At 45.4% G+C, this 15888-nt stretch overlaps 1 protein-coding gene across 18 annotated transcripts in view; it reads right to left on the reverse strand.

Annotated features, from left to right (window-relative positions):
• The window catches only part of UNC80 (unc-80 homolog, NALCN channel complex subunit), a 131877-nt gene extending 116412 nt beyond the window's left edge, over positions 1–15465 (reverse strand). For 7 of the 18 annotated variants that reach the window (XM_039728767.1, XM_039728766.1, XM_039728768.1 and 4 more), the window contains exons 1-4: positions 10223–10843; positions 8886–8934; positions 2541–2697; positions 1384–1682 (exon numbers count right to left, since the gene is read on the reverse strand). In XM_039728767.1, coding sequence (XP_039584701.1) covers positions 1384–1682; positions 2541–2697; positions 8886–8934; positions 10223–10659 — 942 coding nt within the window. In that variant the 5' untranslated portion in view covers positions 10660–10843. Of the gene's footprint in view, positions 1–1383; positions 1683–2540; positions 2698–8885; positions 8935–10222; positions 10849–12061; positions 12109–14164; positions 14282–14710; positions 14764–15324 lie in introns of those variants that run through there. The other 11 variants (XM_039728770.1, XM_039728765.1, XM_039728769.1 and 8 more) reach the window with 7 other exon arrangements.
• Between the last annotated feature and the right edge of the window lie 423 nt (positions 15466–15888).

Below are 15888 nucleotides of genomic sequence, written 5' to 3' on the forward strand. Positions count from 1 at the left end.
AAAAACATTTTGATGCAGACAAAAATCCTCTCAGAAGTCAGGAATTCAACAGTTTAGGTCTGTCTATGCAAACATGTGTCATCTTCCTTGAGCCCATGCATTACTCTGGCTATCAGGCAGTGTTCTTCCCCTGAGACTTAGAAGACACAGAGAGGACACTGCTCACTTAGTGAACCACTTACATGCCTCATTTAACTCCTTTCCTGCACTTCATTTTGGTGACAGAAATGTGCATGCTTTAATTGGATTTTCCATGTTCATCACCACAGTATTCCAGAGATCTCAGACTTTCAAGGTAAACTTGAGGTACTGTTATTAACCCCATCTTGAAAACAACACACCAGAAAGATTAACATAAAAGTTTGGAAGTCCAATCTCTAATAGCCAAGGTCTACTCCCAGTTTCATTCCATTTATTCAAACAGCAGCCTGCATTTTTGTGTGTAGTGCAGGGAAGAACTCGGTATTTCCTCCTGTCCTGTCCCATTAGCCTACAGACAACTAGTAAACAAGTATGAAAACTTTTGGGCTAAATAAATTAAATACTGCTTTACAGAAAATCAGTAGCAGAAATAGAGGAAGAATCTAGTTCTCCAGACTTGCTTTTACCCACTTTAAAGATTATCCTTTATCTCCTGTTCCTTCCTACTGTTTCAGCACAGAAGGCAGGATTAGAACAGATAGCCCCATCACTTCATGGCTTTATAGTCCTTTTTTCAAGGACCTACTCTTTCTCAAGGCCTAGCTGGAACCAAAGGCTAAATGGCAGCCTCCCAGAGGCAAGAGTCAGAGCATGAAGAAAATGTCTTTTTATCACATCACTCTGCAAAGCTGATGCACTCAGGATAAAATTAACAGAGGAACCCCAGCAGACAGGAGGCCTGCAGCCTGCTTCACACCTCAGAACAAAGGAATGCTCCATTACTTTTGCCACTATCCTGCTAATTAGCATCAGGATGATTAGTAATGACAACAACAAGCCCCAGTGGCAGCCCCACTGTGGAATCCCTGAAAATCCAGCAAGGCTTTTCTGAGCAATGGTTAAGAATCACTGGAGCAAATTAAAGCTCATAATCCTTTCTGCAGTTTTCAGGATCCCAGAGATTTCACAGGGGCCACAGATCTTGGCCATTCCCAAAGGCTAAGAATGGCTTACTTTGTATTTTTTTGCCTTTGTGCCTGCCTGATGCTGTGATGATTGTTCATGTCACTGGAAGAATTTCTTCCCAATGACAGCAGTATTCGGCCAGCTTGGTAAAATATTTCCAGCAGTACCCCAGTGTGCATTGTGAGCTGAATTAAATAACCACCACAAAGGTAGAATCATCCCTTTCTTGCTCAGAGCTGTCTCCACACAAGAACCCCATCAGTGTGTGCCACTTACTCTAATCCTGTGGACCAGGGGAGCAAAGAGAAACACAAACAGCTCTACTGTGGCCATAGAATTCTGGAAGAACTTCCTCCTGTTATTCTCCTCCTCATCAGTCGCAGCACTGGGCCGGGGATGCCCTGGAGACCCTTGGTTTTCAGCCTGGTGGATAAAGGCACTGCTGCTCCCTCCCCAGCTGGAGCCTCTGTCTCCTCCAAAGCGGTCATTGCTGCAGTCCTGAGGAGCCTCCAGCAGCATCCAGTGAAGAGTGTGAAGCAGCTTTGTTTCAGCTACCCCAAGCTTATCCTGATGTCCTGTAAGGAAAAATGCATCACATTATCTCACAGGGTTTCCATTAATGGTACTGTTAGAGCTGCCCTGGAGGCTGGACATCCAAGTCCCAGATAACCATTAAAAATTGAAATTATATAATGAAAAGCCCCAGCATTCTGTCTCATTATATTTGAGCCCTCCTAAATCAGAAGCCTCCATTTATTTCCCAGCATTTGGAGTTCAGTCTCTGCAATGTCAGCTGCAGGGCATGGACACAGAGGTCCCAAAAGGAACTAACTCAACAGTCTTGTCTGTTTGACTTTGTTGAATAAGACAAAATGTCAGTGAGCACTGCAAGGTGCTCAAGCTGTGTCTTGTTAATGTTCCCTTGTCTCAGGAAGCAAATTCCTGCTGAAATCACTCCTGAAATCAGTACAACAAGCTGGATTTGGATCTGCCTCTACTGACTGATTGGCTACCTGCTGAGAGTCACATGCATGGTCTAAATAAAAAGAAAAATAGGAAGAAAACCCCCCCAAAAGTGAAGATATTAAAAGTACCTGCTGCAACTGACCACTGCAGCATGCCTTGAAAGAAATACATTCTTTCAAGGAATCCATGCCTGATGGGTGCTAAAATAAGTTCTGTTATTGTTGGGAAATAACCAGCAAAATGTTATTGAACTACTCTGACTCTAGCTCAGCAGACCACTAACTTCACTGGGGAAGATTTCACAGGTTACCCTCCCATAAATGAGAAAGACAATCATCAAGAAAGGCAAACCCCAGAAGAAACCAACTGGGATTCAGAGGATTTGGAAACTGCTGGCACCCTGAGGAATCTGTGACATTTTAACTGATAGCTGTAATAATGGAAGACAAGCTCACAGGAGCACTGACCTAGCTTGTTCCGGTTGGAGAGCAGCGTTGCAGTGCAGTGCAGCACGTGAGGGAGAGCAGCCTGCACAAGCTCCCAGCGAGAAATGCTCTGGATGGCTTCAGAGAGAGCTGGAGAAAGGCCATGCAGCTTGTTTTCCACTAAAACTCTTTCAAAAGACTAAAAGTAACAACAAAGAAAAAAAAGACTTTTTGTTTATTTCTGCACATTCTTCCCAGTACATGAACATCCTCTTTTAAAAATCTCCAATTGCATAACTGAAGCAAATTTTATATTTGTCCTGAAAAATACAGACTATAACTAAAGCTCACCAGACACAAGGACATACTTGACTAAGAAAGGAATGGACCACACAATATATTTTCTGCAATATAAAAGAATTGAAGTATCACCTGTATATTAATAAGTGCTGACATCAAGCCAGACTTGCAGCTGTACTGGGTAAATCCAGTAATCCTGACTTAACAGTTGTGCTGGGCATGCCAGTAATCCTGTTACAAGTCACAGGAGCTAGGAAAGCCTGTATTTGTGGAGCTGAGTGCTGGATATTCTTAAATACACATGCCCTTTCAGTCTACTGTAACACAAAGGGCAAACACTAAAGGTATATGGGCCTTAGGAAATGTTTTCACACCCTGTCACAAAAAATAATCAGTGTACAAAATTTTTTTTGTCGGGCTATGATGTAATGGTTTTGTGAACACTTAGAGAGCTGATGGCTGCAGCAAGTTCATTATTTCCACCTCAATCAACACAAAATAAGGCTATCTACCACTGAAATCCCTAAGGAAGCTCCTTATTGTTAGCTGCTCCAACTGTTTCAATAAATTGTTGCTGTGATCAGATACAGAGATCTCATTACAGGTCACATGTGCAGTTGTATTCCTTCACTGAAGTACCTACAGCAAAGATAATGGCAATGCATGTCCTTTCCATAAACCAGCTTAACCTCATGGCTACCTCTTTGCTATCTCACCAATTTCATCAAGCTCTGGGCAAACTGTTGCCCAAAAGATGCTTTAAAGGCCCTCACTCCAGATTCACAGAGCTTATCCTGCAATACTAGTCTCATCAATTTTTTTTCCTCTGTAAAATTGAGGGGGTGGTAAAAAGAATAGACTCAGTTACAAAGAAGAAGAGCAAAACAAGCATGTCAAAACATGCACTCCTGAAGGAGCAACCGCTCCCAAGCACGGCATGTTATCTGTGGCAACAGGCACCCTCCTGCCTGTGCCAGCAGCTGGGCACATTGGTTCTCTCAGTTTGTGGCCCTGTTTGCTGGTGTGGGCAGACATGAGCTCCTCTACCAGGAGGCTGGGTGCAGTTTGACAGCTCCCAGTCCTGCTCAGGCACAGAAAAACACATCTGTCCATTGGAGAGGACTATGCCAACAGACTGAACCTGGAATGCTGACAATAACCACCAGAGCTGCCAACAAATACCAGTGTGCAGAAGGTCACACTGCCCACCTACTTACAACACCAGGATGCAGCCAGAAAACAAAATACAGTTTTCCTTGTGGACCAAAAATGGCTGAAATTGGAGGGCATTTGCTGTAATGCATGGAAAAAACACTGGCTTTCTGAGGATTAGTCAAAAATAATGTGCCATGGATCATGTTACCAGCCACATGTGTTTCTTAGCACCAGGAATGGATAACCTGTCTTCCAGGGAAGGGATACTTCAACTCACAATGATCTGCTAGGGGCCACAGCATGTGAAAGGAAGAGTCTCCTGCCATTCATTCCTATCAGTTCAGGAAGGGGGGCAAAATGAAGGGATACCAATGCTTTGGACACCCAGACAGGACATGGAGAAAAGTACCCATTGTAAGGCCTGATTCTGGTCCTGTCAGGATTCGCAGAGGGCAGAGAGTGCATTAGTATAAAGACAGAGGTTTAGAGTAAATATCCCAGTAAATGGATTATTATATAACAAAAGGAAGCAGCAAAGCATCCCCAGAAGAACAAGAGATGCATAGTTACAAATACCACAAAGTTTGAAAGCCAGCGAAAAATGAGGTTGTACTTATTTTTATCAAAAGCGGACAGGGACCACTCCTTAGTCATTGCTCCAGCCAAACACTCCTATTTCCACTCTCCCATTAGCTCTGGGCCTCACCGAATCCTTCATTCAACCAAGCCAAGCCTCTACACAAGCCAAAAGGAAGGTCAGTACAGAGGGGTAAGCAGTTCCTGCCCACGTTAGTGAGCTGGATTAGCTCCCTGAAAGGCCTGCCAAGCACCATACTGACCTTACTGAGGCTTACTGAATTGAGTGATCTCACCTCCAGCACAGAAGCCAAACCATAAGCTCACACTTTACTAGAGTTGACAAAGCTGTTCAGTTTGCAGGGCAAAGGGAGGAAAAAAACCCAACCCAAACCAAACCAAACAAAAAACACAGAAACAAAAAAACCCCAAAAACAACAACAACAAAAAAACCCCAAAACAAAACAAAAAAAAACAAACACTGGGAGCACCATCCCCATTCTGAAGTGTGACAGAAGACACCTTGTTGCTCCCTAGCTTTCTAGTCAAGGCCTCATTCTTGGGCACTTCAACGGCATCAGGTAGAACGTTGCCCACCAACCCTCTGCAAGCTCTGAGCCACTGTCTGCATGCTTCAGAAACTCAAGAACCAGCTAAGGAGTTTGCAATATTATGCTTAGATTAGGCTTGTATTTATCACAACATTTTGGGCTGCTGAGCCCTTGTGAAGATTTCCCTATGTGGTTAGCCACCAGATTCTTCTGTTCTTTCCAGGCCTGAGAGGAAAGTTAAATATTTCTGTACTACAATGAAAGATTAGCTTCTGGAATAGCTTATCTGATCAGAAGCATCTGAGACAGAAGTACCATATGTTGCCAGAAAAATGCAAACACAAAAGCTGCTGTAAGAAAAGCACTGAATGTCCAACAGGAACACGCAGCTCTTTGTTGAACTGCAGGACAAGGACAAGCTTTCCTGTGGAGTTTGGCTGAGTCCTCCATAAAGGTGCAGCTTTTTTCTACACCAGACACTCAAGATGCAAGGTCCTGTGTTGCTCCTGACCCTCCTTTTCAGTGTGTGCTATGGCTCTTCTCTTTCAGGACCTGCTACAGGGGCAGAAGACCTAATTTTTACCCTGCACGAACTAAGCAACTGCTGCTACAGCTGAGAGGAGCTCCATGCTGAAATAAGAAGGCTGAATGAGAATGTCTGAAAAAGCTCCCTGTGAGTCAGAAGACAGACACTGTCATGCTCTGGGTATGTCTAGAGCCACAGCCTCAGGGCTGCAGCTTGGCTAAGAAAACAACTACTACTTACAGCAGGCTTGTTCAAGCCTGCAACACACCCCACACCAAAGGCAGATAAAGAACATCTGCCAAGGGGACAGCGAGGGAAGTTGGTGCCTTGGCTGGAGAAACAGTCCCTTTCAGCAGGGCTGTGTGTGTGTTCAGCTCCCTCAGGACCACTTACACAAGCATTTTTCCTTTTAGCCTGGTGGTGACAGCTGTTTTCACAGGGAGTGGTGGCCAGCCTTGTCTGGCTGCCTTCCCACTGCTGCTGTTCTCCTTTTACCTTCATCTCCACCAAGAGCCAAAGGCACTGCCAAATACCTTGTGACCAGGATCAGCCTGTGGGTCACTGCCTGCTCTGTCCTGTACCTCTTGTCTAGGCATCTTCAGGCTATCTGTTCCTGTCACAGCACATGTCACAGCTGAGACAGCCACAACACACAGAGCACCACCACACAATTTCAGAAAGCTTCAGCTCATACACAGTAACACCATGTCACTTCAGAAGGTTTCAGCATCTGCCCTTCTTGTTCTTCAGCCCAGCCTTTTATCCCCTCATGCTGATGCCCTGCCCCTGTGTGCCCTCTGCTCCCTTTGGTGGTTGGGCAGTGCCCCTGGGCACTCCATGCTAGATCCTCTCAGGAGTGCCTGGGAGTATCCCTACAACACTGCCCACTGTTTTGCCCAGTGCAGGTACAGGAGGACCGTGGCAGAAGCACAGAGAAATGGTTAATGCTTCTTGAACTCTCCTTGTGTTCTTGAGGGGGACCTTAATGCCCTGTCCTTCCAAAGCTCAGCCTGCATCATGGAGGAAAGCTGAGACCACTGCTAAATTACTTCAGACTGACTGGAAAGAGCTTGAGGTGCAGGCAGAAAGCACTGCCAGTCTGGGGCAGGTCCACTGAGCAAGGAAGGGGTCCTGGAAAGATCTAGGGACCTAGGAGCTCATAGCACAAGGGATGGTAAGGCTCCACTGTTTACTAAACACAGCAATAGTATAAACATTCACAAGTAGTGAAACACAGATGCCAAACAGTTTACTCACAGAAATTCAGTTTTCGGCAACCATGTCCATTGGCTGGATAAAACATACATGGTCTCTTTCTGAACTTTGTTCCACAGCTATACTTTAATTATCCATAACATGCAATTTAATTATCCAAAACATGCAATTACATTTTCAAAAACAAGGGGAAAAAAACCAAAACAGAAAAGAAGGAAACTTGGAATTTTCAGGATCCTCCAGAAAACATTTGAGTTCTTCCATGACCAATGCAAAACCAGAGCAGAAGAATTTAAGCCTCAGCCTACAGACATGCCTACAGCAATCCTGGCTAGAGAATGACCAAAGGATAGGTCATGTAACAGGTGCACAGGACTTTTAGGCACACTAGTCAATACAGGGGTGTTAGATAGTGAGCAGGAGGGTTCAGAAGACAAGTACCTGTCAAGTTCCAGAAACCCTGTCTCACTCAAGCATGCAGCACTCTGCTGCCCCACTGGCTAATACAGAATGTGTTGGTGTGGGCACACCAGCAGGCAGAGGAAATGGACGAAGCAGAAGGCAGCAAATGTGTCAGTTCAACCTGTAACTCACAAATTCCTCAAAACTAAATTCCACCTTTGAAAATTTTCTACCATAATTTAATGATTATGTTAAGAACTGGAGAAGAATCAAGTTCCCCATCCAAGAGGTAGAAATTTATTGGATCTTTATGAAATGCCTGATTTCAGAGCTCCCTTTCTCTTGGCTGAAGCATGTGATTTATGTTGTCAAGCAGTTCAGGTGTTTTTTTGGGTGTAGTTTGTTTTTTACACTTAGTGAATTCCAGTGTGTGCCCCCAGAAGAAAGGTGCTTTGGAATTATCCTCAGGGACCTGATTCCAACAGCACAGCAGGAAGCAAAGGGAGTCACAGGCAGAGAGGCACATCACAGAGAAGGGAGCTCTGCCCCTCTACCCAATAATAACAGGTATGAGCCTACAGAAGAAGCCACAGCCCCAGGTTTGAGGTGCTCCAAGGCATGGCTCCTGGTAAAGGACATTAAACAACAAGCTCCATTTTCCAGTTACTGTCAGTGGGCATTAAAACCAGTCATCACTGCTGCATATGCTGGAATTGAACATTTTACTCACCAACACACTAAGCCAGCACTCCTCTATCTCTATCTGGTATCTAGCAAAAACTCTGAAAAATTTATGGATTTCTTAGAAGAAAATGACTCAGCAACAGATAAAGCTTCTCCAGCATAATGCCTTGTGAGAAGGAAGTCAGAAAATTGCTGCAGAGCGACCTAAGAACTTTAAACTATTAAGATACATGTCCAGACCAAATTTTTCCACTCTGTCAAGTTTGGCTGCAACTGACTAATGTACTTTAAGTAATCCAAAGACCAGCAACCATTCAAGAAATTCTGAAGTTCTCTAGATGCCCATCTTATTTCAAATTGCTTCATGCCTTCCCCTTTTCCTCATTTTTGGCAGTAACTTGAAGTTTTATTTGAAGTACATTTAGAAAGGAGAGTTATTTGTATCTGCCTAACAGCCTCTCCTTAACAACCTCGATAAGATATGCTCCCTCTAATTTTCAGTAGAAGTGTTTCCCATGTTGCACAATGGTACAAGTATCATTCAAAGGCTGTTAATATTGTTTAGATTTTCCATATTATAAGCTTGAAATACCTTTGGCAATCACAAATGGAAACTACATCAGTCTCATGCAAAAAGCACATCTACACAGGATGAACTGCAAGGTTTGACCCAGACTGCCATGGCTCAGTTAGTCTATGTCATTATTTATTTCATTAATACAGCTTTACTAATGAATTACTTACTCCTAATATCCAAATAAATTATTTTTGTTTTGTCTAAAGATGGACACGACATGCAGATTCTCTATATGGGAACAATTTCAAATCCTTCATGTGACAGAAGTACAAAATGAAGCTGAATGGAATAAACCCAGTTCTGGTGCAAGCTGAGAAGCTTGCTGATCAGCCACTGTGGTCAGACTGATCTGCATGAAAAGCTAGTTACTAACAAGCATTGAAAGAGACACATGTACATACCACACAGGAAGCTTCATATTGTTTGCCCAGTTTAGGTCTTAAAAATGCACTGAAAGAAAGAAGCAGCATTAGAGACCCAGTACATGAACATGTATTTTTCTTAGTTATTTTTAGGATTCTTCTCATATCAGAACATTGTCAAAAGGCTGAGAAACTCATAGTAAAGGAAGACAGAAGCCAAAACTCTGTTCAGATACCTGTTGATGACATCTGATCAAGGCTGTTATCTTTTCTGGAAGAAAAAGTGCCCACCCTGATATGCCAAGAGGTATTTAATCCAGCCCACATATTCCCAGGGATAAAATCTTCCATCAGACAATTTTCAGCCATTTTACCTCAGTGAAAGATTTTTAACATATCCTGTTTAAAATTTGTTAAATATTACTGAACTTTGCCTTGCCTCTATTTTAAGCCAGAGATCAACTTGTCAGCTCTGTGTTAAATATTTTTTTTCTGCACAGCTGCTGATGTGGAAGGCTCATGATGAAGTGCAGGCCTGTATGCTGTATGTACAGAACACTCACCCTCTACCATTCTCCTCCAGAGCAAGATCAGAGTAAATACTAAAAAAATAATCAGGTCACCTTATTGCAGGTTTTTTTAAATTTTATTTTGAAGGACACTGGCTGTGCAATAAGGGGATTTTGCGACTGAGGCCTTAAATTAGAGCCACAACCTTCAAATCTTCCAGCCTCCCCCAAGGCCCCTACAATGTTTTCAATTTGGAATCCTGCTAGGACAGGAGGCTGGCAGGACTCAAAGCACCAGCCATACATTCAGCTCACCCCTCACACATCTCCAGTGCCTCACTCTGCAGCCCTGTGAAATGAGGGGAGACTTTGACAAATCTGTTTGCCTCTCACAGCACGGATTACACTTCCAGGAGGGCTGCAAATTCAGAGAGAGGCACAGCTGCAGGTCTGGTGCAGCACTGACGGATGCTGCCTCTGCTACAAGGGCTCCACGAGTTCTCTTAAAAGATGGGGGAAGGGGATGGAGGGGAGCACGGGACAGAAGGAAGGGAAAGGTGCACAGACAAGCAGACACGGATGGTTTAAAGTCAAAGCAAGAAGCTGCTGGGACTGCCACTAGGTTAAGCTGCCTTGAGACCTCCTCCCACACCAGATACACACATATTGCTCTATATTGAGTAAAAAAAATAGGGTTGTTTATTTGGTTTTGTTGGGGGGGGGGTTGGTTTGTTTTTTTTGGGCTTTTTTTCCCCCCTCACGGCTTCACATTGCAGCTGCAGCAATAACTGCATCAAGACTGCATCCTGCCCGCACGCCCTCCCCACTTGCCCTGTTGCAGCCGCATCCCAAGCGCCCCGCTCTCACCTGGTCTGCCTCCACAGGAAGGTCTGGATGGGCAGAGGGATGCCGCGGCCGCTCTCCTGCTCCTGGCCCTCGGAGCTCTTCCTTTTCACCATGGTGCCGACGCGGGCTGCTGCAGCCTCGGCAGCGGCACCGGCCGGGATCTCCCGCGGCTGCCTCCTCCGGCTCCCGCAACTCTTCACCCTCTCCCCCCCATTCCCGCAGCCCGCCCCCTCCTTCAGCCCCGCAAGATGGCTGCAGGAGGCAGGGAGGAAATTAGGGGGAGCGAAGATGTCCGCGTCCTTCAGCTTCCTCCGTGCCTTCAGCACCTCCCTCTGTGGCCAGCTCCCGGGCCCGGAGCGGGCGGTGCCGGGCGAGGCGCCGCCCGGCCAGCGGCCCGCAGCAACAGGGCTGTCCCGCAAAGGTGGGGACCCCGCCAGGGAGAGGGGATCCCGGAGCATCCCCGGGTCGGGAGAGAGACCCCCTCCCTCTAGCCCCCTCCCTCCTTCCTTCCCAAATGGGCACAGAAGGGAAGCAAGCCACCAACCCTCCCTGAGAGCGCAGATTGGCGGCTGCGGGAAATGGGTTCGTAGAGAATTCCCAAAGCCTGACAGAAAGCTCACACAGTGTGCATCTGTATGCAAACTTTGAGGTAAGAAACGCTGACTTAGAAATGCCAACTTAGAAATGCCATGGAATCGGACAGACATTGTTAAGAAAGAAATGGAAGCTTCAAAGGGTGGCCTTACAAATAAGACTAGAAACTTTGGAGAAATAGAACTATGAAAGATGCATTGCAGTGAGACCCACGAGGGGTAATTTTGGATTATTAACCTTAAGGCATTTACAGCATGGTGTGGCTAATGCTGATAGGCCAAGGAACACTTATAGTGTACAATAATTAGGAAATAGTTTGCCTCTAATTGTGATGGCGTGAATTATAACACCTGTATTGTCTCACCTTTCACATGAGATTGAAAATAGAATAAAAGTTTTTAAATCCCCCTCAGCTGCCCCATCTCTGGGTCAGAAAAGGGCCTAATCCAACAGGTGGTAGGAGCAGAGGAACTTTGGGGTAGTTATTTCACAGATTTGTCTTACACAGAAGAGTTGAGGCAGAGGTGGAGAGGATGGGAAGTGCCAAAGCAGATTTACTGCTGTTTCCAATTAGACACCAAACTGATTTGACTAATACAAGCACTTGTTTGAGTCAGGTTTCCTGGAAATATTTCTCAGGCTGTTAGATTAGCTCTTGTTCTCTGCCTAAGAATATAATAGGACAGTATACTACAACAAATAATTAATAAAATGAAAGACTAATGCAAGTTCATCCCAAACAGTTTTCACAGAAAAACAAGTGAGAATCTGTTGCTTATATGAAGACTCTTGAGGAAACAAATAGCTTTGAAGTTCAGGATTATTTTCCTTACTCTTTGTGCATAACCAGTGCCTTGCCCTGTCATAAGCCATTAGCAAGTGGAGGTCACACAGCCCAGCACTGAGAGGAAACTAAATCACTACTTGGAATTTTGTTTATGATTACTTGGTAGTAACTGAAAATAGAACTGCACATTGCAGTTCTAGTCAAGCTTGCCATCTGAGTGGAGCATGTTTGCCCTCCAACTACACCCAGCCACAAAAAACACATTAAACCTCTGTACAAACAAAGGGATTTAAGTTCTGATGCAAAACAAATCAGAGAGCAAAGGAAACATTATCAACAGCCGGCTCTGTCACAAGAACTGCAGGCATGAAGATGCAGATCTCAAATCCAGACAGGCCATGACCAGCACTAAACCCAGAAGGTGGCAAAGGTAGTTTACATTAAGTTTGACAGCCTCTAGAGACAAGTTTTGTTCTCACCTTGTTTTGGAGACAATGGGCACACCAAGCTGAAGTAATCTGTGTTTCTGTGAGTAAAATTAATTGCATGTGTAAGAGAAGAAGAAATTTCACTATCTGGAAGATTTTATTTCTCTGTACACTTTCTGCTGGCAGCAGAGACTCTCAGATTTGCAGTGAGCATTTGACCACATCTAAATACTTACACTACAGTGGATGGTACAAAGGCAAAGTCCTGCAAATCAGCCCCCACCTTCACTTACAGTGGGGGTAGAGAGGAAACAAGCAGATTCTTCAGAGAGGCCATTACAGAAGAACAACAGCAAAGTGTCCTGAAAATTCACCTGTGCTCTGTTCCCTAGGCTACACTGGCACCTTGGGCTTGCACAGAAACACAGGTTGGTCTGCCTGCAAAAAGATCAACACTACTGCAAAAAGTCACTGTTTTCAGAAAGCAGGTAAGGGAAGAGTGAAGAAAGCTCTGCAGTACTCCCAACAATTTAAGAACTCCCAAGCCCGTGCCAGCTGGTCAGTCACAGAAGATGCCCATGACACTATGTACCCATTTCCTCTCTCACTGCAGGCAGGAGGAGTCTGCCATGGCTCCAGATCACAGGATTCTGCTTGAGCACTCCTTTATTCATCAGTTAGGTTTACAATCCAGCACAGCAGGATGTAGCCTTGCTCCAGAAAGGGCTGGCAGCATGGCACAGAGTGGGGACACAGAGCAGAACCTGAGCATGAAGCCCCTACCTTACACAGGAGTGCTCAGAGCAGGGAGCTGCTCAAAGCTCACTGCCTTGCACTTGTTTCCATGGTTATGCTCTCCAAGTTCCCACTCTCAATCAATCCCTGCTGTACACACTCCTAAGAATTCACATCTTATTTATCTGAACTCTCTGTGCAGAATCCTGGCTCTCAAGAGTATGTCAAGCCATTCTGTTGTGCAGCAGCCTTTCCAAGAGCAAAGCTGCAAACAGCTCCTAAATGCAGGTTCCAGAGCAGGGAAAAAACCATTTGCCCACAGCTCCAAGGTCTTACTCTCCCACTGGCTGCCAGCAGGCTTCTGTCCTGGCTGAACAGACCCATCATGAAGGAAAATCTTTCTCTCTAGGGACAACCAGTCATAGAAGATCAGCACTGATGGATGTCACATGTTCTACCCTTTCCCATATGGCTCTGTCAGGTAGAAGGAATTTAAAAATTGAGACAAGCCTAAGAAAGCTCGGGTTTTTTTCTTCAAGGGCTTTTAAACAGCATGAAAACATTTCAACTAAGGTTCTTCAGAGGTCGCCTTCACAGGTCTTCTAGCTAGCCCTGTTCAAACACAACTGTGCTTAGAAACAAGAATAAATAATCCCTAAAACTGCAAGGATGCCCTAAAATGACAAGTTTTGCTGTTGTTGCTGCATGAATTTGGGCAGGAGTGGACTGCAGTTCAGCTGGATCAGATTCCACAAGAACTGTTAGACATTTAATCCCTCAGCCACATTTAGGTAGAGCCAGTAGAGTAGCACAGCGCTCGTGCATCTGAGAATTCTACCTCAAACAGAGCAGAAACACAGGCCCTCTAAACCTTATGCAGTAAGTTACTGCTTTGCATAATGTTCAAGCAACAAAACACATTGACACAGACATTTAACTGCAGTTCCATGCACTACAGGCACAGCTAGATAGGACAGGATGGAACAAAATCCTGGAGATGACTGAAGGGATTATCTGGACAAGATTGGGGGGAAAGAAAAAAACCCTCAGCTTTCACTGTCAGGTTATCATCCCTTGGCTCAGGACTCTCCATGTCTGGTAGTGGGTGAAAAACTTTTGTTTCTTTTGGGGAAAAAAGGCAACAGATCTCCTCCCCTCAAACCCTGCCCCACCCAACCCTTTTTACCTTCTTCCTAGAGGAGAAAGCATGGATCTTTTGATCCACTGAGTTACCAAACATGCCTTCCCATCTGTTCCTCAGAGAGAGCCGAGCACTTCCTCCCCAGCATGCTTCTCTGTCCAGAACAATGGTGCTCACACAAAAACAGGTTTGGGAATCCCTCTGCCAGGGCCACACTGTGTTTTAATCCCAGCAAGTGGGACTTCTGCATGGCCAAACACCTCTTATCCATGTCTTACCTTCTGCCATTCTCCTGTACAACGCAAGGAACACCCCACAAGCCGAGACAGGCACAGGATGGACAGATGCTCTGTACCTCTAACAGACACTGCAGCAGGATTCCTGGGCCTCCCTCCCTTTCAATAACAAGTAGTTAATCGAGATTTTGTTCACAAATTGTACTCATCTCAATGCTCCAATGTTACAGCACATGCCACAACTGAGATGGCCACAACACAGGGAGTATCACCACACAATTTCAGAAAGCCTCAATCCACACAGTGACACCATGGCACTTCAGAAGGCTGCAAGCATCCACCTTTCCTGTTCTTCAGCCCAGCCTTTTATCCCCTCACGCTGATGCCCTGCACCTGTGTGCCCTCTGCTCCCTTTGGTGGTTGCTCAGTGCCACGTGTCTCGTTACCTTCAATGCTGCTCACCTGCTGCTCACAGCTGTAGCTCATTGGGGATGAGGCTGGGCCCAGCCCCACTCCAAATCACCACAAACCGTGTGCCTACACCCCAACACCACAATCTGGTGGCAAATTACAAAATAGATCACCTACTACGTGCTGTTAATAAGACTCAACAATCAGAAATATCATCTCTTCCTTGTTCACTTTGAAAGGGAGAAACAGGTTCTTACCAGCTGTCCTCAACCATTGTTCTAGCTGTGAATGCTTAAATAATGATTTACCCTTTTGTTCTTAGCTTCTTAATTCTTTCCCTTTCCACAGATAGATGATGCATTAGTTCTGCCTTGTACCTAAGCATGCTTAGGAGGGTGCTTCTATTGGATAATTAATGGCACTTTATCATTCCTCCAGGTCATCTGACAGCATTTACTTAGGAACATTACAGCATTGTGTGTGAAGTGCAGCTTGCTGAAGGTTTGGGATACTTAAAGCACTCTACCCAGTTGTATTTCCCTCCTATACCACACCCTGTGCTGAGCAGGTACCCAGTGTTGCAGTAGACTTCTCATTATGGGTAGAAATGAGCCAAGACACAGACTCTCATTTAATAACACGAGAAGGGGCCCAATTTAGTTTCCTTTACAGTCTGACTGACTAGAGCAAACTCCTGCTGTTGGCTTCTCTGACAGACCCTGGCTGCTGGCTATTCCTGCTGGTATACGAATGCAAGTATTTCCCTGCTGCCTCTGACCACATGCTTTTACCTGGCTCCTCTGTGACTGCAGGCTCCAACAGCAACCTCCAACTCCATCAGACCCAGACTGACCTCACAGCAAATCTTCTACAGCAGCACCTCTCCCCTTGTGTTTCTGGATCAATCCTTCTTCCTCAGGACTCCTGTAGCTCCTCAACACCTTCTCCCCCCAGACCCTCTTTGTTAAGGCTCCCCTTCACCGGCCAACCCATCCTTTTATCAGACTTATCTTTATTAGTCACAGCTGCAACCCATTAAGGGCAAGGCTGCTCTTTTTTGGTAATTAGCACAGCTGTGACTTATCAGGGGTCAGGTCACTTGTGATCTCTTCTTCTTTGCCCACACCCAGCACACATGGGTAGTCTGTGCCAGCACACAAACATTCTCTGCAGTGTTTGTTGCCCAGAGCAGCAGCAGCACTCTCAGTAACATGTCGTACACAGCAGTACCCTCAGCAGAATGCTGCCCAGAGAAGCTGTGGCTACCCCACCCCTGGAAATGTCCAAGGCCAGGTTGGACAGGGCTTGGTGGAACCCAGCCTAGTGGAAGGTCCCTGCCCATGGCAGGGGGTGCA

This window comes from Passer montanus, unplaced genomic scaffold, assembly GCF_014805655.1.
Source record: "Passer montanus isolate IOZ18808 unplaced genomic scaffold, ASM1480565v1 scaffold66, whole genome shotgun sequence".
Lineage (NCBI taxonomy): Eukaryota > Metazoa > Chordata > Aves > Passeriformes > Passeridae > Passer > Passer montanus.